Source organism: Macaca fascicularis, chromosome 11 (genome assembly GCF_037993035.2).
Source record: "Macaca fascicularis isolate 582-1 chromosome 11, T2T-MFA8v1.1".
NCBI classification, from domain to species: Eukaryota; Metazoa; Chordata; class Mammalia; order Primates; family Cercopithecidae; genus Macaca; species Macaca fascicularis.
Window position 1 is genome coordinate 130,902,496 of NC_088385.1, and position 24,141 is coordinate 130,926,636.

The following is a 24,141-nucleotide window of genomic DNA, read 5'->3' on the forward strand; positions in this document are numbered from 1 at the left end:
GCCTGTAATCCCAGCACTTTGGGAGGCCGAGACGGGCGGATCACAAGGTCAGGAGATCGAGACCATCCTGGCTAACACGCTGAAACCCCGTCTCTACTAAAAGTACAAAAAAAAAAAAACTAGCCGGGCGAGGTGGCGGGCGCCTGTAGTCCCAGCTACTCGGGAGGCTGAGGTTGGAGAATGGCGTAAACCCAGGAGGCGGAGCTTGTAGTGAGCCGAGTTCGCGCCACTGCACCCCAGCCTGGGTGACAGAGCAAAGACTCCGTCTCAAAAAAAAAAAAAAATAAAAATAAAAATACAAAAAATTAGCTGGGCGTGGTGGCGGGCGCCTGTAGTCCCCGTTACTTGGGAAGCTGAGGCAGGAGAATGGCGTGAACCCGGGAGGCAGAGCTTGCAGTGAGCCGAGATCGCACCACTGCACTCCAGCCTGGGCGACAGAGTGAGACTCCGTCTCAAAAAAAACAAAAAACAAAAAACAACTCTCTCGTTGTTGGCCAACAATATAGCCAACAATAAGAGAGTTTTTAATGTTTTAACACACATTTTAAAGGCCACAGAACAAACCTTTTCCCCCATGGATTAATAGGGATGCTTCAGATGGTTTTGATTGCAAGGTCTCTTTTGTGCTTCTGCAGTACTGTGCAAAGCAAGCACTGCCTGTGCTTGTGGAACCACTGGACAAGAGAGTGTCTTTTTTTTTTTTTTAAATTAAAAAAATGCTCATGTTTTTATAAGCATAGCCGAAGGCCTGGAATCGTATGGCTGGAGGGGCCCTGTGGTCGTTCATCTCCATTTTGCAGAGGTGGTGGCAGAAGCCCGCTGAGTGTTGGTGCTTTACTCACGGCCATCCAGTTGGTCCCTCAGTGGCAGAACCAGGTCTGGGAGCCTGTTTCTGGCTGCCTGGTCCAGTGCTGCTTTGGGAGGTCACTAACCCAAACCTAGTTTGGGGCAAGACCTCCCTTTGGGAGATGCCTCTGATGTTTTTGGAGCACCAGGTCTTCCTTAGTGTTTGAGACAGTGTCAGAGCTGACTGGCTTTCCCATGAGAAGCAGTTGGGTCTGTGTTACCTGTGTGTCTATTATTTTATGGGATGATAGTTCAGAGCTGTCAGAGGGAAATAGTCCAGGGAGCTCCCAGGGGGACCCACTGTACGTAAGCGGGCGTGACCTGTGCGGGCTGCACTCCTTTGCAGAGCTGTCTGATGTCCTGTGGGCCATGCTGATGCGCGTGGGCCTCCGCGTCGACACCACCTATGGCGTCTTGCTGCTGCTCCCAGTTATCGCGCTCTTTGCAGTTCTGACCATTTTCATCCTTCTGATCATGGAAGGGCTTTCTGCGTTTCTTCACGCCATACGCCTCCACTGGTGAGTTTGAAACCTAGCCTTGGAACTGTTATTTAAAAAACATACCTGCCCCCCGCCCACCACCCCGCCCCTCCGAATATACACAGCCCTGCAAAATCTAATGCTGAATTTAGGCCTGTTCTTCCCTTCCTACCATTGGGATCTATGTTCATATCCTCTGAGTTATTTGGGCCGGGTGTGGTGACTCATGTGGGTAATCCTGGCACTTTGGGAGGCCAAGGCAGGTGGATCACCTGAGGTCAGGAGTTCAAGACCAGCCTGGACAACATGATGAAACCCTGTCTCTACTAATAATACAAAAATTAGCTGGGTGTGGTGTCATACGCCTATAATTCTTGGGAGACTGAGGCAGGAGAATCGCTTGAACCCAGCAGGCAGAGGTTGCAGTGAGCCGAGATCACGCCATTGTACTCCAGGCTAGGGGACAAGGGCGAAACTCCGTGTCAAAAAAAAAAAAAAAGTATTTTGTTTCTGAACTATTATCACTGACAAGTAAAAGCAAGTTTAAGTTTGCAGAATACTTATGTGTGTTTCATACTGCTAATTCACTTTGAGTCTGACAGCTTGCTCTATCTTACTGCAAAATAAATCCTTCTTATGTATTTCTTAATGTTCGATGGTATAGGTCAGATTACTGCTCTGTGCCTCCAGTGACCCAGGTGGCAGGAGAGGGTCTCGTTACTTGTGCACGCGCTTTTGTGTGTTGGGCAGTGAGAGGCAGCGGATGTGTCAGAGTTTCTGTTCACGCTGGGAAGCCAGCACAGGGTTGGGGGTGGGGGACGGTGTGTAGCTAGGGAAAAATATTGTGCCAAGAACACATTTTGGAATGAAGCAATTTCAGCACAGGAAGTTTTTTTTTAACTTAAAATGTTGTTTTAAGGAATATGATTTCATAATCTTCCATTAATACATGACTTTTTTTTTTTTTTTTAGGGTAGAATTTCAGAACAAATTCTACGTTGGTGCAGGCACCAAATTTGTTCCTTTCTCATTCAGTCTACTATCATCAAAATTCAATAACGACGACAGTGTGGCATGATCATATTGCTGTAACCAACAAGCTTTCAGATTTATGGAGAATGACCATGTTATGAATTTCACTTCTGTCAGATTTATGATAGGAAAAATTCCATCTTCATTACTGCCTTATGACATAGCCAAATAATTCTGTAAGATATACCTCTTCCTCATATGTTAAATATTTTGTAAAGTTTACCAATTTGAGATATAAAAATTTCTTTTGGTGTTTTATGATGAGCAAATATAAGTTAATGCCAAACATTATGTTAAAGTTATTTTTTCAAATACAGGATTGGGGGAGAGAAGCCAATTTTGCATGGCTAATTGAAAATGGTATTAGATACTTGATTCCTTTAAACTTTATTTAAAAAAAAAAAAACAGTTAATCTGTCACCTGAAGTTGCCAGATAATATTTTCCAACAGCTGAAGTAGGGATAGTGTTTTAAAAAATTTAATGATGAGTTATCAAAACATTCACATTTATTCTGCTGAATTTAAAAATACGCAATTTTTTTTTTTTTTTTTTTTTTTTAAGATGAAGTCTCGCTCTGTCACCAAGGCTGGAGTGCAATGGCACAATCTTGTCTCATTGCAACTTCCGCCTCCTGGGTTTAAGTGATTCTCCTGTCTCAGCCTCCTGAGTAACTGGGATTACAGGCATGTGCCACCATGCCCAGCTAATTTTTTTTGTATTTTTGTAGAGATGGGGTTTCACCTTGTTGGCCAGGCTAATCTCAAACTTCTGACCTCAAGTGATCCACCCGCCTCAGCCTCCCTAAGTGCTGGGATTACAGGCATGAGCCACCGTGCCGGGCCAAAATATGCAAACATTTTTAATCCTGTGCTACCTAGAATTACAAGTAGAGGGTTGTTTTTACAGTTTTGTCTTGTTTTAGTAATTGGGGACAATGGGATAAAATGACATACAACAAATGGTTATCCTACTTGTATATTTTTTTAAAGACTCTTATCCTGTTATCCTTACATAAAATCAGTTATGATAACTGTATGTTTGGAAATATAAATTGTATACTGAGCCTTAAAACCCAGTGTGACTGTAGAAGATATAATGTGGACATGATTTGAATTTAGTGACAGCTTGACTGATGTCACTGAACCAGAAGGGTTTATACTGAGTGAAGGAAAGGTAAAAAGTAGTATTTTGTATATTTTTATAACAAAATATAAATGAAGATATTTTACCATGAAGAGATTGCACTTATCCTTGAGAGCAGTCTAATGATAATTTTTTTACTTTCAGACTGTTTCTAGCTAAAGTTCTGATAAAAGTATTGAAACTTTAAACACTGTTTAGATCAGTTGAAAACTAATTCTCAATAGCCATTATTTTATAATCTTTAGTTTAAATTCATCTATTTACTTGACATTTAGTTTTTTGTGAACTTGAGTCAGTCCTATTGAACATTTTGATCTATATCCTTGCAAGTTATGTTAATTTTTCATATTTGTTTGATTTTAGACAATTATTTTCAAAAAGAAACCTTTTTTCTACCTTCTTAACATTGTGAGTGATACACATTAAAAGGCTGTTTGCCCCCATCCTCCTTTATCCTGTTTCGAGGTAGAGAGCTTGGCACTTCTGTTGCAAGCTGAGAGTCTGGCCGTGCTGAGTTTACCGTGGCTATGCAGGTGATTTCAAGGCATGAGCTGAACAGCCTTGACATAACTGGCCTAAAATTCAACCCTTTTGATTATAGTACAGATTCTACATGCTGCTTGATGAGATGTTACCCAAGGCCAGTTTGGATTTACTGCTTTTTGTCCCTCATATTAAATTATCAAATAAGGCCGGGCGCGGTGGCTCACACCTGTAATCCCAGCACTTTGAGAGGCCGAGGTGGGCGGATCACGAGGTCAGGAGATGGAGACCATCCTGGCTAACACGGTGAAACCCCGTCTCTACTAAAAATACAAAAAAATGCTGGGCGTGGTGGCGGGCGCCTGTAGACCCAGCTACTCAGGAGGCTGAGGCAGGAGAATGGTGTGAACCCAGGAGGCGGAGCTTGCAGTGAGCCGAGATCACGCCACTGCACTCCAGCCTGGGCAACAGAGTGAGACTCTGTCTCAAAAAAAAAAAAAAAAAAAATTATCAAATGATGCCGATGAAATGCTTGAAAATAATTCTGCTCTCAAAGTTACGCTTCCCTAGAAAGGTGTCATGCTGGCCACTTGTGCTGGGTGATTGACATCCCAGCAGTGCTGGTCAGGTCTCAGAGGTGCTTTCACGTAGAGCTGATGCTTCCACAAAGGGACATTTGTGTTACTTTGCTCCAAGGATCTGTCATAAAAACAATAGTAACTGCTTCATCCCTTGGAAGCCCAAGACTTCAGGGCACTGTTAGCTGATTGGTAAATAAGGGACATGGTATTTGCTGGAATTGTTCACCACTCCCCACTAGTCATTCTCATGGGGGCCACTTTTTTTTTTTTTTGAGACGGAGTCTCGCTCTGTTGCCCAGGCTGGAGTGCAGTGGCACAATCTCGGCTCACTGCAAGCTCCGCCTCCCGGGTTCATGCCATTCTCCTGCCTTAGCCTCCTGAGTAGCTGGGACTACAGGCGCCTGCCACCAAACCTGGCTCATTTTTTGTATTTTTAGTAGAGACGGGGTTTCACTGTGTTAGCCAGGATGGTCTCGATCTCCTGACCTCATGATCCACCCGCCTCGGCCTCCCAAAGTGCTGGGATTATGGGCGTGCGCCACCGCGCCCGGCTGGCGCCGGCCAGGGACCACTTTTTAACTTTTTCTAATTAACACCTTTTCTCAGGCCATAGAGCAGAGGATGCAGTCATTTCTCTGTTAAAATCTATGTAGTATTTATGTAGAATGGCATTATTCAGAATCCTAACTTTGGGAAAGCGCTCTCTGGAAATGTAGTTTGATACTAGTGTCTTACAGGTGCCGGGGAAATTTGTTTCTCTGTAAAGCAATGGGCTCCAGTGTCATGTTACCAGAGTTGTCACTCAGTTTTGCTTGTTTTTAAGCCTTTTGCTAGAACCTATTATATATCCAGTTTTTAAAACATATTTCATTCCCTTGATAGCAGAGATCCAGAGCAAAGATGACAAGTTGTATGGATGATGCTGAATATCTGTTTATTTTCCTAAAGATAAATGTCACGACACCACATTTTTCAGTTTTTATTTAATGTTTGTTACCATGTGTTAACAGAATCTTAAAACCCAAGGGATTTCTTCAGTAAACTAGACTTTGATTTCAGCCTGCTGGGCTGGACACGGCTGTTGCGGTGGTCCGCTAGGGAGTGCAGAGGGTCTTCTGTCTGATAGGATCTGGGTGAACGTGTGGACCGTCCAGCAGCGAAAGGACTTGGAACTCCTCTTTTGCTGAATGCTGCTCTGTTCTTGTTTCTGGCATGAATATTTTATAACAACATTCTGGTGTCAGCATCCCCTCTGCAGTTGTTTATTTTATTTTTTAAATTTTTTATTTTTATTTTTTTGAGATGGTGTCTCACTCTGTCACCCAGGCTGGAGTGCAGTGGTGCAATCTCAGCTCACTGCAACCTCTGCCTCCCAGGCTTAAGTAATTCTCCTGCCTTAACCTCCCGAGTAGCTGGGATTACAGGCGCCTGCCACAGCACCTGGTTGATTTTTGTATTGTTAGTAGAGATAGGTTTCACCATGTTGGCCTGGCTAGTCTTGAACTCCTGACCTCAGGTGATCCACCTGCCTCGGCCTCCTAAAGTGCTGGGATTACAGGCCTGAGCCACTGTGCCCGGCCCTCTGCAGTTGTTTAATAAGGCACAGAATACCTGTAGCATAGGGTCAACCTTACGATGTACATGAATCACATATTCAGACATAGAACCTGATACATTTTGGAAAAGAAAAACAAACAACTTCTACAACTATTCTGCAGTCTGCATTTAAAAACAATAAATTCCTCTATTAAAAACGTAAAGCCAGGTTTGCTTGCGTGCCACAGGGAATGTATCCAGGAAGGTTATTATGAAACTCTCAAATCAACATGATGGGAATAAGGCAGTTTGGATGAACAGTCTTCCCACAGTCAGGCCACTTTTGTTGATTCGGTTTAGAATTTTCAGAAATACTTAGTACACTCCACCTGTTCTTTGATGGGAGTATCTCAGAAGGCCAGGTAGGTTCTTAGGATTAGCCTAGTCATCTAGGCGCTCAACTCCTTGTGAGGGAAAGACAGTGAACAAGTTAGTACTTTGCTCCACAAATGCATGAAAGGACAAATTTGCATCTTCTATCAGTGTTGAACTTCCTTTTGCTAATGACAAATAAATATATCTATATTTTTTAACGTGGGTGTTTCGCTTTATTATGCTGTGGTTTGGCGAGAAAGCCAAAGAACTCTGCTCCTTCCCTGATTGCCTAGGCCACGAGGAACTCGGCTTATTTCCTCCTCCGCTGGCCTTCGACCCACGTGGCTGAGGGCTGAGGCTATATCATTCTATCTGGCCTCTAATTCCGCCTCTGCCACCGCCAGGTGCTGTGACCTTCGTCTAGCCACCTCTCTAGCCCCAGCTTCATCTGCGAGGTGGGCGGGCTGCTTGCAGACCGGGTCGGCGTGGGGTGGGGTCAGACCCTTGGCTGCAGCGACCCGGAGGGTCCCGCTCCGCATACAGGGGCGTGCGCGCTGCCGGGACCAGGGAGCAACCAGCCTACTTCGGCCGGCCGGGGGCCTGGTGCGCGCCTCTGAGAGCTCGGGGCCGGGGCGCGGGTTGCGGCGCGCGGGTTCAGGAATCCAAGGCCCGGCGCGGGGCGCTGCAGGGCTTGCAGCCCCCAGCGCCGGCGCCGTCGGCTGGGCGGGCGGTGGCAGTTGCCGGGGCGCCCATTGCTAGGGCCGCCGTTGCCACGGACGCCCGCCCTGCGCCCGGCTCCCTCTGCCCTGCGCAGCGCCATGGACGACCTGCGGGTGCTGTGGATGCGCGACCGCGTGTATGCGGCTTTCGGCATCACCGATCCCCAGCTTTTCGAGGACCTGATCAACCGCGACGACGGCCAGGGCGAGGACCTCATCCTGCACTTCCTCAACCAGGCGAGCGAGGAGGAGGGCTCCTCGGCGCTCTTCATCTACCGCACGATGGTGCCGGAGGAGGTGGAGGTGGAGATTGGTGAGCCTCGACGCGCCGCTCCCTTCCCCGGGCTTCCCTCCTGCCCTCCCCGGCCTCCGACGGGTGTGGGGGCTGCTAGAGCCTGCCCATCGCCCGGCCCGGGCCTCAGGTGCTGTCCACAAACCCTGCCGCCCGCCACGTGCAGGCCCCGGGCGAACCCAGCAATCACAGGCGTCCCTGCCCTCCTGGGCCCGCAGCCCACTTGAAAGTCAGACCTTGATTGAAAAATCACAGCAAACACTGACTTAGCCCTCACCCCGTACCAGGTGCGATTCCAACGCTTGTATCAACTCCTTAACCCTACGAGGCGGGTGTGGCCTCATCCCCATTTTACAGATGAGCAAACTGGCGCGGAGGGGGTTAAGTAACCTGCCCAAGGCCCACAGGCAGTCAAGATCCACTGTGCAATAATCCAAACGGCTGGGTAGAGCCATGCCCAGGTGTGGCAGGGGCCCAGCTCACTGTCACTCTCCTTGACGGTCGCAGGGTCTCATGGAGGGTCCGAAGAGCACCCCTTTCTGCTTCTGAAGGCTGCTCATATCCTGAAAAGTAAAGTAATGCTAAGACAAAGCTTTTAAAAACTACAGCAGACTTTAAATGTTTGTGTTGAACAAATTAGCATCGCAAATACCAAAAGACAGTGACCAGGGTCCCAGAGCCCTCTGTGGAGGCGGATTCCCAGCCCCACCTACTCTCTGATAGGCCCAGGGACACTGAGAGGGCAGGGAGGGGCCAGCACCGGTGAGAGGAGGAGGCAGGACAACTCTCTTCAGAAACAGCCAGGAGACAGGGACCTGGAAAGCTGCCTCCTCACAGGAGCACCAGCCGGAGCACAGCCGCTGGGACCTCCTGCCTGGCTATCTAGTCTCCTGGGCTACTTTTCCAGCCCCTTACGGACTTGGGGATCCGTTGCAGGGCCTCTCACTGGATTTGGGCGGCAGGGCCGGCAGACCTTGGATTTTTTTTAAAGGTACCAGGCACACCCATTTATTTTATTTTATTTTTAAATTTTCTTTCCTTCCTTCCTTCCTTCCTCCCTCCCTCCCTTCCTTCCTCCCTCCCTCCCTCCCCCTTCCTTCCTCCCTCCCTCCCTCCCCCTTCCTTCCTCCCTCCCCCCTCCCCCTTCCTTCCTCCCTCCCCCCTCCCCCTTCCTTCCTCCCTCCCCCCTCCCCCTTCCTTCCTCCCTCCCCCTTCCTTCCTCCCTCCCCCTTCCTCCCTCCCTCCCTCCCTCCCCCTCCCTCCCTCCCTCCCCCTTCCTTCCTCCCTCCCTCCCTCCCTCCCCCTCCCTCCCTCCCTCCCCCTTCCTTCCTCCCTCCCCCTTCCTTCCTCCCTCCCTCCCTCCCTCCCCCTTCCTTCCTCCCTCCCTCCCTCCCCCTTCCTTCCTTCCTCCCCCTTCCTTCCTTCCTCCCTCCCTCCCTCCCCCTTCCTTCCTTCCTTCCTTCCTTCCTTTTTTTTTTTTTTTTAGATAGGGTCTCACTCTGTCACCCAGGCTGGAGTGCAGAGGTGCGATCTTGGCTCACTGCAACCTCTGCCTCCAGGGCTCAAGTAATTCTCCCACCTCAGCCTCCTGAGTAGCTGGGACTACAGGTATGCGTCACCATGCCTGGCTAATTTTTATATTTTTGGTAGAGACAGGTTTCACCATGTTGCCCAGGGTGGTCTGGAACTACTGAGGTCAAGTGATCCTCCCGCCTCGGCCTCCCAAAGTGCTGAGATTCCAGGTGTGAGCCACCTGGCACCCGGCCCCCCCTTTTTTTTTTTTTTTTGAGACAGAGTCTAGCTCTGTGGCCAAGGCTGGAGTGCAGTGGTACAATATTGGCTCACTGCAACCTCCACCTCCCTGGTTCAAGCAGTTCTCCTGCCTCAGCCTCCCAAGTAGCTAGGACTACAGGTACCCACCACCATACCCGGCTAATTTTTGTCTTTTTAGTAGAGACAGGGTTTCACCATGTTGGCCGGGCTGGTCTCGAACTCCTGACCTAAGGTGAGCTGCCCACTTCGGCCTCCCAAAGTGCTGGGAGGTGTGAACCATCACGCTTGGCCATCTTCATTTATTTTAAATATTCATTATTTGCTTGCACAAAATAAAACGTCTTCATCATAAATCCAAAACCATAAATAAACAACAATAACAAATCCCTAGTGCCATCTGGAGAGAGGACCATGTGATCACTTTTTGGAACTTAACCTTCTAGCCTATTATTTTTTTCTCCCTGGCAGACCTTTGGACCTGGACATTGGATTATAACTGGACCTCGGATGTAGGCACTTCCATTGGCACCAAGTGAAATTACGGAAGCCAAAAACACACTCGCAGGATTGATCATTTAACATGTACCACCATTGCAGGAACTTGGGTTTCATATACATTTAAAAAAAATTGGCCGGGCGCGGTGGCTCACACCTGTAATCCCAGCACTTTGGGAGGCCGAGGTGGGCGGATCACGAGGTCAGGAGATTGGGATCATCCTGGCTAACACGGTGAAACCCCGTCTCTACTAAAAATACAAAAAATTAGCCGGGCGTGGCAGTGGGTGCCTGTAGTCCCAGCTACTCGGGAGGCTGAGGCAGGAGAACAGCCTGAACCCAGGAGGCAGAGCTTGCAGTGAGCCGAGATTGTGCCACTGCATTCCAGCCTGGGCCACAGAGCGAGACTCTGTCTCAAAAAAAAAAAAAAAAAATTTACAACAAGACCCTAAAACAATGGATGTGACTTGGATTTCTTGCAGAAGCTCTCCAAGGGCCTCTGTTAACGGTGGGGTGGCTGTTGTCTGCTGTGTTCACTAGCACGTGTTTAGCTCAAATGTCATCCTGTGTGGAAGCAGAGTTCAGTCTCACCTCAGAGGGTCCCCCTGGTTAATTCCTGGACCCTCCAAAGGGAGCTCAGAACTCTCCTACCCCTGCTCCCTGACCCGTTTCTGGGCTCTGTCCCTGCTCTTCCCTTCCATTCCCATCTCTTCTCCACTGTCACCTCATGGTGAAAAGCTGATGGATTCCTTGCCGAAGATGCTGTCTCTGGAAACTCTCAAAGCTGCAGATTCTGGAGGTGCCAGATGGCGTCAGGTGTTGGGGGTTCTGGCCAGGTGGGGAGAAGAGACCTCATCCCCAGCTCCACACACTGTCACGCACTCTCTGCTTGTTAAACCTGCAGGCTCATATGAAACCCTTGAACGGTTTCCCTAGATTATTTTTGGGGGACTGGTGGTTCTAGTCCGTTCAGAGGACCTGCAGAGAGCCCAGTGTGTCCCTTCTTCCCTTTTTTTTTTCCTCCTCTTTCTGCCCCTCCCTTGGTCAAGATTTCTCTCTGCTCTTGGTTAAAAATGATAGGAATGGAGACAAACAGATACTGGGGCAGGTGGTGGTAAGAAAGGTGAGGTGTCCTTCCGGGCAGCGGATACCCAAGATACTGATCCAGTAGGTACTTGTGTTCCTTCTGGAAAAAACAAAATGGCATCATACTGTACATATCATTTAGTAACTTCCTTACATTTAAACGAACTTCACAAATATTGCCAGACACATGTTCTCTTAAAAATTCACAGAACATAGAATTACCTCTAAAAAGAAAAAGCAACCCTTCTCCATCCCTTAGGCCCCAGTCCTGCTCCTATTCCTACCGGGTAACCACTATCATTAGTCTGGTATGTTTCTGGTTGACTCTTTTGTCAGATTATCAGTCAATCAATCAATCAATCATCTACCAACCGACTGATCTGTCTTCCTACCTTCCTATACATCTATCTATCTATCTATCTATCTATCTATCTATCTCTTGTCTACCTACCTATCTATTCATCTATTTCTCTCCTGCCTACCTACCTAGTTATCTGTACATGTATCTATACATCTATCTATCTATCTATCTATCTATCTCCTGTCTACCTACCTACCTATACATCTATTTCTCTCCTGCCTACCTACCTAATTATACATCTATCTATACATCCATCTATCTATCTCCTGTCTACCTACCTACCTATACATCTATTTCTCTCCTGCCTACCTACCCAATTATCTGTACATGTATCTATACATCTATCTATCTCCTATCTACCTACCTATTCATCTATTTCTCTCTCTCCTGTGTACCTACCTAATTACCTATACATCTGTTTCTCTCTGTTATCTGTCTACCAACTGACCATTTATCTGTGTGTCTATCTACCTATCATTCACCTATCATCTGTCTATCCATCAATTATCTATGAATTTATCTACCTACGTACCTATACATCTATCTCTCTATATATACATCTATCTCTCTACCTACCTATCTACCTACCTACCTATACATCTGTCTCTATCTATATATCTATCTATCTAGCTATCTACCTACCTACCTACCTATACATCTATCTATACCTCTATCTATATCCTGTCTACCTACTTACCTATACATCTCTCTCTCTGTCTCCTGTCTACCTACCTAATTACTATACATCTCTCTCTCTCATCTACCAACTGACCAATTTATCTGTGTATCTGTCTACCTATCATTTACCTATCATCTATCTATCCATCTATCAATTATCTACCAATTTATCTACCTACCTATATGTCTATCTCTATCTGTACATCTATCTATCTACCTATTTATCTATCTAGCCATCTATCTGTCTATCTCTGTCTGTCTAGGCATAAGGTCAGGGCTGTTGAAATCAATTAATCAGCCTACCTACCTTCCTACCTACTTGTCATCTATGTCTGTCTATCCTTGTTCTATCTACAATCTGTATTTCTCTCTATAATGATAATATATGGATATATAGAGTTCCAAACTGTAAATATCATACTATATATACATATTATTTTGTGACCTCTCCCTCCACCACATGTCTTGGTTATTTTTTCATGTCAATACCTACAGTTCTACCTGACTTGATAGATTTTAAATACATAGATGTACCATATTCTACTCATCCATTATATAATTAATAGACACTTAGCTTTTCAGAGTATTCATTCTACAAACAATGGAACAATGTCCGTCTAGCCTTACATACTTTGTGTATTTCTGGAGGATAGATTTATAAAAATGAAATGCATCTGTAACAAGTATGGTCTTTTACAATTTGAGTAGGTCCTGTTGGTCCACAGCCAGTGGTGGTGGATGAGACGCCTATTTCCCAACAGCCTCCCCGACATTCAATATTGGCCATTTTTTAGATTTTTGCCAATTCCATAGAAGAAAAGTAGATGCACTTCCTTACTCTAATTTATGTAAATGTTAGTGTAGTTGAATCTCTTTTTTTCCCTTCAGTTTTTTCTTTTCTTTTCTTTTCTTTTTGAGACAGAGCCTCACTCTATCTCCCAGGCTGGAGTGCAGTAGCACGATCTCGGCTCACTGCAACCTCCACCTCTTGGGCTCAAGTGATTCTCCTGCCTCAGCCTCCTGGGTAGCTAGAATTAACAGGCATGCGCCACCACACCCAGCTAATTTTTTTGTATTTTTAATAGAGACGGGGTTTCACCATGTTGACCAGGCTGGTCTCGAGCTCCCGATCTCAAGTGATCCACCTATCTCAGCCTCCCAAAGTGCTGGGATTACAGGCATGAGCCACTGCGCCTGGCCTCCTTCAGTTTTTAAATTGTGGCAACATACACATGACCTGCAATTTACATCTTAACAATTTTGAAATGTACAGTTTAGGGTGTTAAATGCATTCAGAGTGTGGTGAACCCAGGAGCCTCTTTCTTATGCTTCTTGGTTGTTTATATTTCTTCTGGGCTGGTGGTAACTCTGATCATTTCTGTATCCTTCGTCTCTTGGCAGAATTTGCACAAACCTCCTTGGCTGTCACTGAAAGCTGGCTCCAGTAAGGAATACTGCTGTAACCTAACGAGTCTCCTGTGGGCCACATCCCAACCCCTTGGCTCCACAGAAAGCAAATATATCAGGTGTTTCGTGCAGAGAACAATTACATTTTATATTTTCTTCCCATTTATGTGGCCATAAAGATGAGATACCTGTCCTGTCTGCAGAGGAAGAAGAGGAAGAAGAGATTTATTCTCAAAAAGTGGAGTCCGTGGATAAAGGACGAGGTGTGCAGTTGGGAGGGGTCATGGGAGGGTGGAACTGAAAAAGCCGCTCCCCTCTCGGCAGCGGCAGTAGGGTGCTGCCTGCCACGCCAGAATCAGCTTTTACTTTCGCGGGGTATGAAGCACAAAGAGGAAGTGCTGGGTCATGAATAAACACATGTAGTAGTTTCCCATGGCTGCTGTCACAAGTGACCACAGACTGGGTGGCTGAAAAAAACACAGATGTATTCTCACAGCTCTGGAGGCTGGAACTCCAAAATCAAGGTGCTGGCAGGGCTGCGCTCCCTCTGCGGGACCAAGGGGAGGATCCTTCCTGGCTTCCTCACAGCAGTCTGGAGGTCAAGGTGTCCTCAGCCTGCAGCATCATCACTCCAGTCTCTGCATCCATCATCACATGGCCTTGTCCCCTCTGTGTCTTTCTTCTCCGTGTGTCCTCTCTCCTTCTTCTTCTTCTTCTTCTTTTTTTTTTTTTTTTTTTTTTTTTTTTTTTTTTGAGACAGAGTCTCGTTCTTGTCACCCAAGCTGGAGTGCGATGGCACGATCTCAGCTCACTGCAACCTCCGCCTCCGGGGTTCAAGTGATTCTCCTGCCTCAGCCTCCCAAGTAGCTGGGACTACAGGTGCCCACCACCACACCCAGCTAATTTTTATATTTTTAGTAAAGATGGGGTTTCACCATCTTGGCCAGGCTGGCCTTGAACTCTGGACCTCAGGTGATCCGCCCTCCTCAGCCTCCCAAAGTGCTGGGATTACAGGCATGAGCCACCGTGCCCAGCCGTCCTCTCTCCTTATACAGGCACCAGTCACCTTGGATTTTGGGCCCACTCTAATCCATATCACCTCGTCTTTACTAATTACATCTGCAAAGACCCTGTTTCCAAATGAGGTCACATCTTGAGGACATGCATTGTGGGGGACGCTCTTCAACCGAATGTAGTATGTAACATACAAACACTCGTACCGGCAGCATCTCAGCCAGCTCGGCAAACACATGCTTTGTACTTTGTTTTGTAGAGTAGGCTTCCCACTACGCAAACTGCAGATGCCATTTTCTTAGGAGACTCTTCAAGGCACGGTACTTTTCATTTATTTATTTATTTTTGAGACAGGACCTCACTCTGTTGCCCAGGCTGGAGTGATACAGTCATAGCTCATTTCAGCCTCTAACTTCTAGGCTCAAGCAATCCTGACTCAGGCTCCTGAGGAGCTGGGACTATAGAGGTACACCAACAAGCCTGATGACATTTTGATTTTTTGTAGAGATGGGGTCTTGCTATGTTGCCAGGCTGGTCTCGAACTCCTGGGCTCAAGCAATCCTCCCACCTCAACCTTCCAAAGTGTTGGGATTACAGGCATGAGCCACTGCTCTTGGCCAAGAATTTATTTTTAACCAAATTGTAATCCCCTCAAGTAGCAAAGATTGTGGAGAGGGAATTACAAGTTAGAAATAAAAGATAGTCTGAATAAGGCTTGTTTAAAGTGGGTTTTTGTTTTTTTTTGTAGATGAAGTCTTGCTCTGTCACCTAGGCTGGAGTGCAGTGGTGCGATCTCCGCTCACTGCAACCTCTGCCTGCTGGATTCGAGCAATTCTTCTGCCTCAGCCTCCCGAGTAGCTGGGACTACAGGCACCCACCACCACGCCCGGCTAATTTTTGTATTTTTAGTAGAGATGGGGTTTCATCATGTTGGCCAGGCTGGTCTCAAATTCATGACCTCAGGTGATCTACCTGCCTTGGCCTCCCAAAGTGCTGAGATTACAGGCGTGAGCCACCGTGCCCGGCTTAAAGTGGGTTTTGATAAGGCAGATGGCAGTTCTGGATTCCACAACGGTGTCTGCTGAGGCCTCCTAGGAACACACTCTCGGCTTCTGAGCCCAGTACATCCAGGAAGAGGACAGGCTTGGGTGGGAAGAGGCTGTTTAGGTGGGAAGGTCGGGGAAGCCCTTTCCCACAAAGTAAATTAACATTATTATATGTTTTCTTCTTTTCTTTTTATGGTGGTAAAATGGATGTAACATAAAACTTACCTTTTTTTTTTTTTTTTTTTTTTTTTTTTTTTTTACCATTTCTAGGTGGCATTAAGTACATTCATAAGTGTATTTTCCTTTTTAAAGATGGGGCCTTGCTCTGTTGCCCAGGCTGGAGTGCTGTGGTGTGATCATAGCACCCTGTAGCCTTGAACTCTTGGGCTCAAGCGATCCTCCTGCCTCAGCCTTCCAAGTAGCTGGGACTACAGATGTGTGCCACCACGCCTGGCTAAGTGTTTTTTTTAACTTTAATTTTTTGGCCTGTTATGGTGGCTCACGCCTATAATCCCAGGACTTAGGGAGGCCAAGGCAAAGGATCACTTGAGGTCAGGAATTCGAGAGTAGCCCGGTCAACATGATGAAACCCGTCTCTACTAAAAACACAAAAATTAGCCAGGCGTGGTGGCACATACCTATAATCTCAGCTACTTGGGAGGCTGAGGCAGGAGAATCACTTGAACTTGGGAGATGGAGGTTGCAGTGAGCCAAGATCACACCACTGCACTCCAGCCTGGGTGACATAGTGAGATCCATCTCAAAAATTTTTTTTTTGTAGAGACGAGGTTTCACTACATCGCCCAGGCTGGTTTCAAACTCCTGGCCTCAAATGATCTTCCAGCCTGTAGCTGGCACTACAGGCGTGCACCACCATGCCTGGATAACATTTTGATTTTTTGTAGAGATTAGCGACCACTCTAATGCTGTTAGAGAATTAGCAATGAACTACAGGCTGTTTATGGCATGGCACCTGCTCCTAAGTGTGATTTTTTTTTTTTACTGTAGTCTATTGCTAGTTCTCTAATAATGTTGCTACTGCTGACTATAGACTATTCCCCTACCAACCACGGGGCCGATGCCTTTACGCGTGCCGTCATTCAGTCCTCCAGAATCTGGTTGGTAGATGTTACTGTCCCATTTTATGGATGAGAAAACTAACGGCAGAGAGGATTCAGCCCCTGACACTGAGTTGATGCCAAAGCCGCAGTGACTTTGCACAGTGCCTTTCAAAGTGAGAGTGAGGGAAAGCTCCCAGGGAAAGCTCCTTTCTCTAATCATCGGGCCTGTTGGAGGTTCTGAGGGCTGAGACTTGGTGTCTGCTGAGGTTTCTGAATCTGCATCAATCCAAGTGGACTTGAGACAGATGCGTCATTTCATTTAGACTGTTTTTCTTCTCGTCCCTCACAAGTTTTGCATCTCATAGTGAGAAAGGAGTAAATGCTAACGTGCTAGCAGTAATTCTTCTTTTTCTTGTTTTGAGATGGAGTCTTGCTCGGCCACCCAAGCTGCAGTGGCACAATCTTGGCTCACTGCAACCTCTACCTGCTGGCCTGAAGTGATTCTCTCACCTCAGCCTCCCGAGTAGCTGGGATTACAGGCACGCACCACCATGCCCAGCTAAATTTTGTATTTTTAGTAGAGACAGGGTGTTGCCATGTTGGCCAGGCTGGTCTCGAACTCCTGACATCAAGTGATCCACCCACTGCAGCTTCCCAAAGCGCTGGGATTATAGGTGTGAGCCACTTAGCCTGGCCTGTAATTCTTATCTTTATGATAAATTCCCTTTTAAGTAAAAAACCTCAGAGAAGTCACAGGGTCACAGGGTGGACACTGTACCTGAGCAAACGCAGACACAAACATGTTAAATTTCTGATGGACACCCTGTCAAAAACAAAACACAATTCTTGTCAATTACAATGCGAGTCAAGGCCACAATCGGACTGATTGGAGCAGAAGGTATGCACAGCTGTTTGATAACTTGCCTTTTGAATGAAATGCACTGGTGCACGAAATGCAGGGCTGCCCTTGATGGTAGGAAACCTAATTTTCGGATGATTTTCTCTTACACTTTGATTGATGTTTTTGCAGCTAAGCATGTGTCACTGAGAACCGAATCTCTAGGTCAACCTCTAATCGACGTAGAGGATGAAGAAATGCACAAAGAGATTTCAGAAAATCTCCCTTCCAAAGTAAGCATGGCTCTTTGTCCTTGTTGGAGGGGTAATGAGTACCCCTAACGCCCTCTAAAATTCAGGGTAACTGACATAGCCCCATCCAAGGGATTTATCATGTTGGAATGGAGATTATAGGATCCCAAGGCCACCCTCAGATTCAGTGATTGGCTAGAAGGACTCACAGGACTCAGAAAATCTGTTATATTCATAGTTATAGTTTATTACAGGGAAAGGATGCAAATTAGAATCAGTAAAAAAAAAAAAAAAAGAGAGAGAAAAAGGTACACAGGACAGAGACCAGAGGAAAACAGGAACAAGCTTCCATATGTTCCCTCCCAGTAGAGTTTCATGGACTGCACTTAATTCTCCTGGTAGCTGTGAGTGACAACATGCATGAAGCATTGCCAACTAGAGAGGCTCACCTGAGCCTTGGTGTCTGGAGTTTTTACTGGGGATCAGTCACACAGTCATGGAGCATCCACGTGGCTGACCTTAGTTACTCAGCTCCCCTTCATCTCCAGCCCTCACCACCACCCTAGAGGTTGAACTGATGCTGTATGACTGGGGCCCCAGCAAACAAAAACAGGCATTCACCAAAATCATATTGTTCGCATACACCTTCAGGCATGGCCCAAGGCTGTAGGTACACAAAGACTCCCATATTAGGCAGGATATTCCAAAAGCTTGGAAGTTGTCACCCCAAGAGCCAAAGGCCAGTTCTGAAGACATTTGGCATCTGTGGGGTTTGGACAACACAGGCCTGCTAAATGAACCTTGTTCTGTAAAAACTCCAAGGTTGGAGTTTAAGGCTAGGACGTAAGCATTCAACCTGGTCTGTGCTTACCAAAATCATGCTTCATTGCTTCATAAATATGTCCCATCTGCAAAACAAAATTCAAGCTCCATCTGGACCTTTGCCAGGTCGGTTTGTTTAGGTGTTGCTGCGCGGGTTGGTCAATAGAGGAGTCAGGCTGAGAGCTCAGAGTCTAGGTGAGTTTAGCTCCTGTGCTTAGCTGGTACCCACTGTGTGGCTGTGGCTGCATTGTCAGAACATGAGACCAGCCATTGTGTTGAGAGGAGAGCTTAGGTGTACTTGATATTAGGTTCTTTAGGTGCATGGATGTATCACAAGAATGAATGTTTTTTGTTCCTCATGTTTCAGAGAATTGTGAAGCACATCGTGGAAAAAATGCATCTCCACATGCTCTGTGCCCCTCTTCCCACGGAGTTCCTGGACCAAAACGTGGTGTTTTTTCTCAGAAATACCAAAGGTACATTTCTGGCACGTGTGTGCGTATGTGTGTTGAGGGGGTGTGGTTGTGCATGCACTTGTTCACTCTTTCTGTTTGTCTTTTTGTGGTTATCTTTCACTTATGCCAAGCTCTCTTTCTTTTCCATACTGGGTTCTTATGTAGTCTTCTCAAAGCTAATTTCCAGTAAAGAAGTGTTAGATATAAAGAAATGTATTCAACCAATGATAGTGCATGTCTGCACATATTTGGAGAAGGTGTGAAGACTGAAACTTGTGAAATAACGACTTCAATGGGTATATTTGTTGTGTGTGTTTTGTTTCCCAGTTAGATCAAGGGAACAGTCTTTAAAATGTTTACCTTTTAAAGTAACCTTTAAAATGTTTACCATGGTGATTGATTTTTGGTCAGGTAGAGTAAATACATATCAAATAAAACCTTGTTTGTTGGAAGGGTAGATGTTACCAAGTAGGTCTTTTCAAACAACCCATGACTCAAAAGATGCTTTGGCAATGAATTGAGAAAGACTTGCTGGGGAGTGAAGACAGGCGAAGCTAGTGCCCAAGCCAGTTTGGATGATTGTGACAAATTTCCATAGGCTGGGGGGCTTCGCCAACAAACATCTATTTCTCACAGCTCTGGAGGCTGGGAAGTCCAAATCAAGGTGCTGGCGGATCTGGCGTCTGGCGAGCGCCACTTCCTGGTTCACAGATGGCGCCTTCTATCCTCCTATGGTGGAGAGTCGAGAGAGAGAGAAAGCAAGCTCTCCTGTCTCTTCCCATAGGGACACCAATCCCATCGTGAGACTCCACCCTCATGACCTAGTCACTTACCAAAGGCCCCACCTTCTAATACCTTCACCTTGGGGATTTAAGCTTCATCATGTGGATTTTGGGGTCATTCAGTCCATAGCAGCAAGGAATCCAGCCAACATTTCTAGACAACCCAAATAATTTCTGGTTTTGGCCAGTGTTAGATACTCCAACCAGATCAGTGAATATGTGCAACTCTTGTGTGCTGTTCGTACTAATCCGTGAACCACAGTGCATCGGTATCCATTTCAGCTTCTCATGGGCCCTCAGATTTGTTTAAACACAAATAGGGGATATTCTGAAACTGTAACCAGAACATTCCTTATAGCAACTTGGGAAGAAGGAGAAGATTCCTGTTCTCTTAGAAATGTTAACTGTTGGCTGCTCTCTCTCCCACTGACCTTACATTCTACACCTGTTTTTATTTAGACGCAATCTCCGAAGCTACCGACATGAAGGAAGCTATGGAAATTATGCCGGAAACACTGGAGTATGGAATTATAAATGCTAATGTGCTCCATTTTCTGAAGGATATTATGTGTCAGGTAAACATGGAGAAAGGAAGAAATTCTAGTATTTCTGAAGTTGAGGTCATGTGGTTTTTTTATTCCACAAATAAGTAGTGGGCAGCCCTTTTGTCTCAGGTGCTGTTATGGACACTGAGGGTCAAGCAGTGGACAGGACAGTCAATGGCCCTGCTCTCTAGGAGCTTATGTAGGGGAAAGACATGGCACACCAGCACATCTATGAGAAAATACCAGGCGCTGACAAGTGGCATGAGGAAAATAAACCCTGATACGAGACAGAAATGGGCCATGCACACTGCATGTGTGTGCAGAGGGCATGGTGAGGAATGGTCTTGCTGAGGATGTGATGTCTAAGCTTTCTTTTTTATTTTTATTATTTTTTGAGACAGGGTCTCTCTGCCATCTAGTCTGGAGTGCAGTGGCACGATCACGGCTCACTGCAGCCTCAAACTCTCAAGCGATCCTTCTGCCTCAGCCTCCTGAGTGGCTGGGATTATAGGCATACACTACCATGCCTGGCTCATTTTTGTACTTTTTGTAGAGACAGGGTCTCACCATGTTGTCCAGGCTGGTCTCCAACTCCTGGGCTCAAGCAATCTGCCCGCCTTGGCCTCCCAAAGTGCTGTGATTATAGGCATGAGCCACCATGCTTGGCCTGAGCTTTATAGACCAAAAAAATGAAAAACTCATCAGCAGGCCTTTTTCATGAATGATAAGTTATTAGGGAAATGCACTAGGGAAGGAAGGAGGAGGTGATATTGAACTGAGACCCAAATGAGGCCAAGGCATCAGACACGATAGGATGTGGAGGAAGAGCATGCTGGGCAGAGAGAACAGCAGGTGCAAAGGCCCTGAGGTAGGAGCAGCCTCTGCTTGGCTCAGTAGCAGGAGGACGGCCAGTGTGGCTGGAGGGAGGGCTGGAAATGAAGGCAGGTTTAAGCAGGGGAACAACAGGATCTGTTTTGCATTTTACCTCCGGCTATTGTGGGAAAACATATTGCTGGGGTGGAGGGGAAGGAAAAACCAAATAGAAAGCCATGGAAGAGCCCAGGTGGAGGGCTGTATTAGTCCATTTTCATGCTGCTATAAAGAACAACCCATAATTTATAAAGGAAAGAGGTTAAATTGAGTCACAGTTCTGCATGGCTGTGTAGGCCTCAGGAAACTTAAAATCATGGTGGAAGGGGAAGCAAACACATCCTTCTTCACATGATGACAGGAAGGAGAAGTGTTGAGCAAAGAGGGAAAAGCCCCTTATAAAACCATCAGATCTCATGAGAACTCACTCACTATCATGAGAACAGTGGCATGGGGGTAACCTCCCCCAGGATTCAATTACCTCCCACCAGGTCCCTCCCATGACACGTGGGGATTATGGGAACTACAATTCAAGATGAGATTTGGGTGGGGACATGGCCAAACCACGTCAAGGGTGATGGTTATTTAGGCTTCAATCAGGGAAGGGAGGGAGAAGCAGACAGTGTGAGGAATGCCTTGAGGATCAGGCCATGGGACTTGCTGATGACCAGGATCTGGAGGCTTTGAAAAGTATCACAAGAATAGAGAGTACAAAAAATGACTCTTGGTCCCAGCACTTTAGGAGGGTGAGGTGGGAGGATTGCTTGAGGCTAGGAGTTTGAGAACAACCTGGGCAATATAGCAAGACCCCATCTCTAAAAAAAAAAAATTTAAAAAAGAATGACTCTTAGGATTTGGGTCTGAGAAACTGGGAGGATGGTGAAGTCATTACTGAGATGGAGGATGGGGAGAAACACATATGGAGAGAAACTTAAGTGTTGTATTTTGCATGTTAAGCACAGGTGGCCTCTTAGACATTCAAGTCAAGGCGTAAAGCAGGACGTATGAGTCTGGAACTCCGCAGGGAACTCAGGGCATCCGTCTAGCAAATATTCATTGAGCACCTACTGTATTTCATAGCAATGAACAACTGAGACAAGGTCTCTGCCTCATGGAGCTTTCATTCTAGACGGGAAGATGTACATTAAGCAAGATCAATGAGAAAATATATAGTGTGTTAGATAGCAACAAGAGTTAGGGAGAAAAATGAAACCAGATAGGGAAGAAAAAGGAAACAAGGGGGATAGGGAAAGTTGATAGGGAAAGATGGGGCTTTTGCAATTTTAGATAGGGTGGCCAGGAAGACTTCACTGAGAAGATGTGGATAAAAATGTCCAAACCAACACAATATCCTCTTTTGCTTGGAGGATTGCAGTAGCCTCCAAAAAGTTCCCCCAGTTTCTGTTCTTACCCTCTATGCTACATTCTCCACATGCACCAGAGTGATGCTTTAAAATATGGGCGTCATCAGCACAGAGATGGTGTGAAACCAAGGGACCAGGTGGAACAATCAAGGGAGGGAATAGAGATGGAAGAGATGAGGGGAGAGGAAAGTTAGCACATGGGTGATCCAGAAGCCAAGAGAAGATGATGCTTCGTGGAAGAAGGGAGGGGCCCGCTGTGCCACTTGCTGCTGGAGGTCAAGAAGGCACAGGCAAAGAAGAGCGGGAGGGCTTGGCCCTGGGTGACTTCCATGTGAGCAGTTCTGGGGATGGGAGCAGACGAGGTCTCACTGAGAACAAGTCACCCTGTGAGTTAGGCTGTGGGGCCTCCCCACTGAGCTGCCAGCACACAAGGGACGTTCCACCCGAAGATACCCTCCTTCATCGGGATGATATCTTTTCCTAGTGTGACTTTGGAGGACTCAAGAACATTGGCTGTCTTCTTATTTATTTATTTATTTATATTTTTTGTTTTTATTCATTTATTTTTGAGACAGGGTCTCATTCTGCCACCTAGGCTGGAGTGCAGTGGCGCAAGCATGGCTCACTGCAGCCTTGACCTCCCAGGCTTAAACGATCCTCCCACCTCAGCCTCCTGAGTAGCTGGGAGGATCACTAAAAATTAGCCAGGTGCACGCCATGCCACAATCCCTGGATGATTTTTGTATTTTTTTTTTAGAGACAGTGTCTCAGTATGTTGCCAAGGCTGGTCTCAAACTCCTGGGCTCAAGTGATCTGCCCACCTCAGCCTCCCAAAATGTTGAGATTGCAGGCATGAGCCACCACACCTGGCCACGCTGGCTACCTTCTTATGCAAACGGAACTTTCCATTCTAAAATAACATCAACCCCATCTCTACGAAAAATAAAAAGAAAAATCTGCTGGGCACGGCTGTGGGCTACTCTGGAGGCTGAGGTGGGATGATTGCTTGAACCCAGGAGTTTGAGGTTGCAGTGCATGGTGGTCATGCCACTGCACTATAGACTGGGTGGCAGAGAGATACTCTATCTCTTAAAAAAAAAAAAAAGGAAAAATAAAATAAGATAACATCAAAACATGATGTGTAATTAATTATTCATGGTTATATGCATTATGACAACCAGAGTCATGTCTAAAGGACACAGGGCTCAACTTGAAGAGGCTCATGCCAGCCACAGATGGGACATTTTGACCTTCAGTAAGGATAAAATTGCAGTGGATTGAAGCATAGAAAATATATTCAAATACGGCCGGGCGCAGTGGCTCATGCCTGTAGTCCTAGCACTTTGGGAGGCCAAGGTGAGTGGATCACCTGAGGTCAGGAGTTCGAGACCAGCCTGATCAATATGTTGAAACCCCCGTCTCTACTAAAATTACAAAAATTACCCCGGTGTGATGGCGGGCGCCTGTAGTCCCAGCTACTTGGGAGGCTGAGGCAGGAGAATCGCTTGAACCCAGGAGGTGGAGGTTGTAGTGAGCTGAGGTCGTGTTACTGCACTCCAGCCTGGGCGACAGAAAGAGACTCCGTCTCAAAAAAAAAAAAATATCTATCTATCTATCTATCTATCTATCTATCTATATAAATATATATCTATATATATAGATAGATATTCAAATGCATGAGTTAAAAAATTTTTTTCAGACAGAGTTCTTAATCCATTGCCCAGGCTATAGTGCAACAGCACAATCACATCTCACTGCAACCTTAAACTCCCAGGTTCACGGGATCCACCCATCTCAGCCTCCGG

General features: G+C 46.3%; 2 protein-coding genes across 2 annotated transcripts in view; both read left to right on the forward strand.

Moving 5' to 3' along the window:
- The window catches only part of ATP6V0A2 (ATPase H+ transporting V0 subunit a2), a 53,742-nt gene extending 50,312 nt beyond the window's left edge, over positions 1 to 3,430 (forward strand). The window contains exons 19-20 of the mRNA XM_045366203.3: positions 1,193 to 1,364; positions 2,298 to 3,430. Of these exons, the coding sequence (XP_045222138.1) occupies positions 1,193 to 1,364; positions 2,298 to 2,403 (278 nt within the window). The 3' untranslated portion in view covers positions 2,404 to 3,430. The remainder of the gene's footprint in view (positions 1 to 1,192; positions 1,365 to 2,297) is intronic.
- Positions 3,431 to 7,289: 3,859 nt separating this feature from the next.
- The window catches only part of DNAH10 (dynein axonemal heavy chain 10), a 176,708-nt gene continuing 159,856 nt past the window's right edge, over positions 7,290 to 24,141 (forward strand). The window contains exons 1-5 of the mRNA XM_045366751.3: positions 7,290 to 7,509; positions 13,468 to 13,551; positions 17,440 to 17,540; positions 18,688 to 18,796; positions 20,017 to 20,132. Coding sequence (XP_045222686.2) covers positions 7,296 to 7,509; positions 13,468 to 13,551; positions 17,440 to 17,540; positions 18,688 to 18,796; positions 20,017 to 20,132 — 624 coding nt within the window. The 5' untranslated portion in view covers positions 7,290 to 7,295. The remainder of the gene's footprint in view (positions 7,510 to 13,467; positions 13,552 to 17,439; positions 17,541 to 18,687; positions 18,797 to 20,016; positions 20,133 to 24,141) is intronic.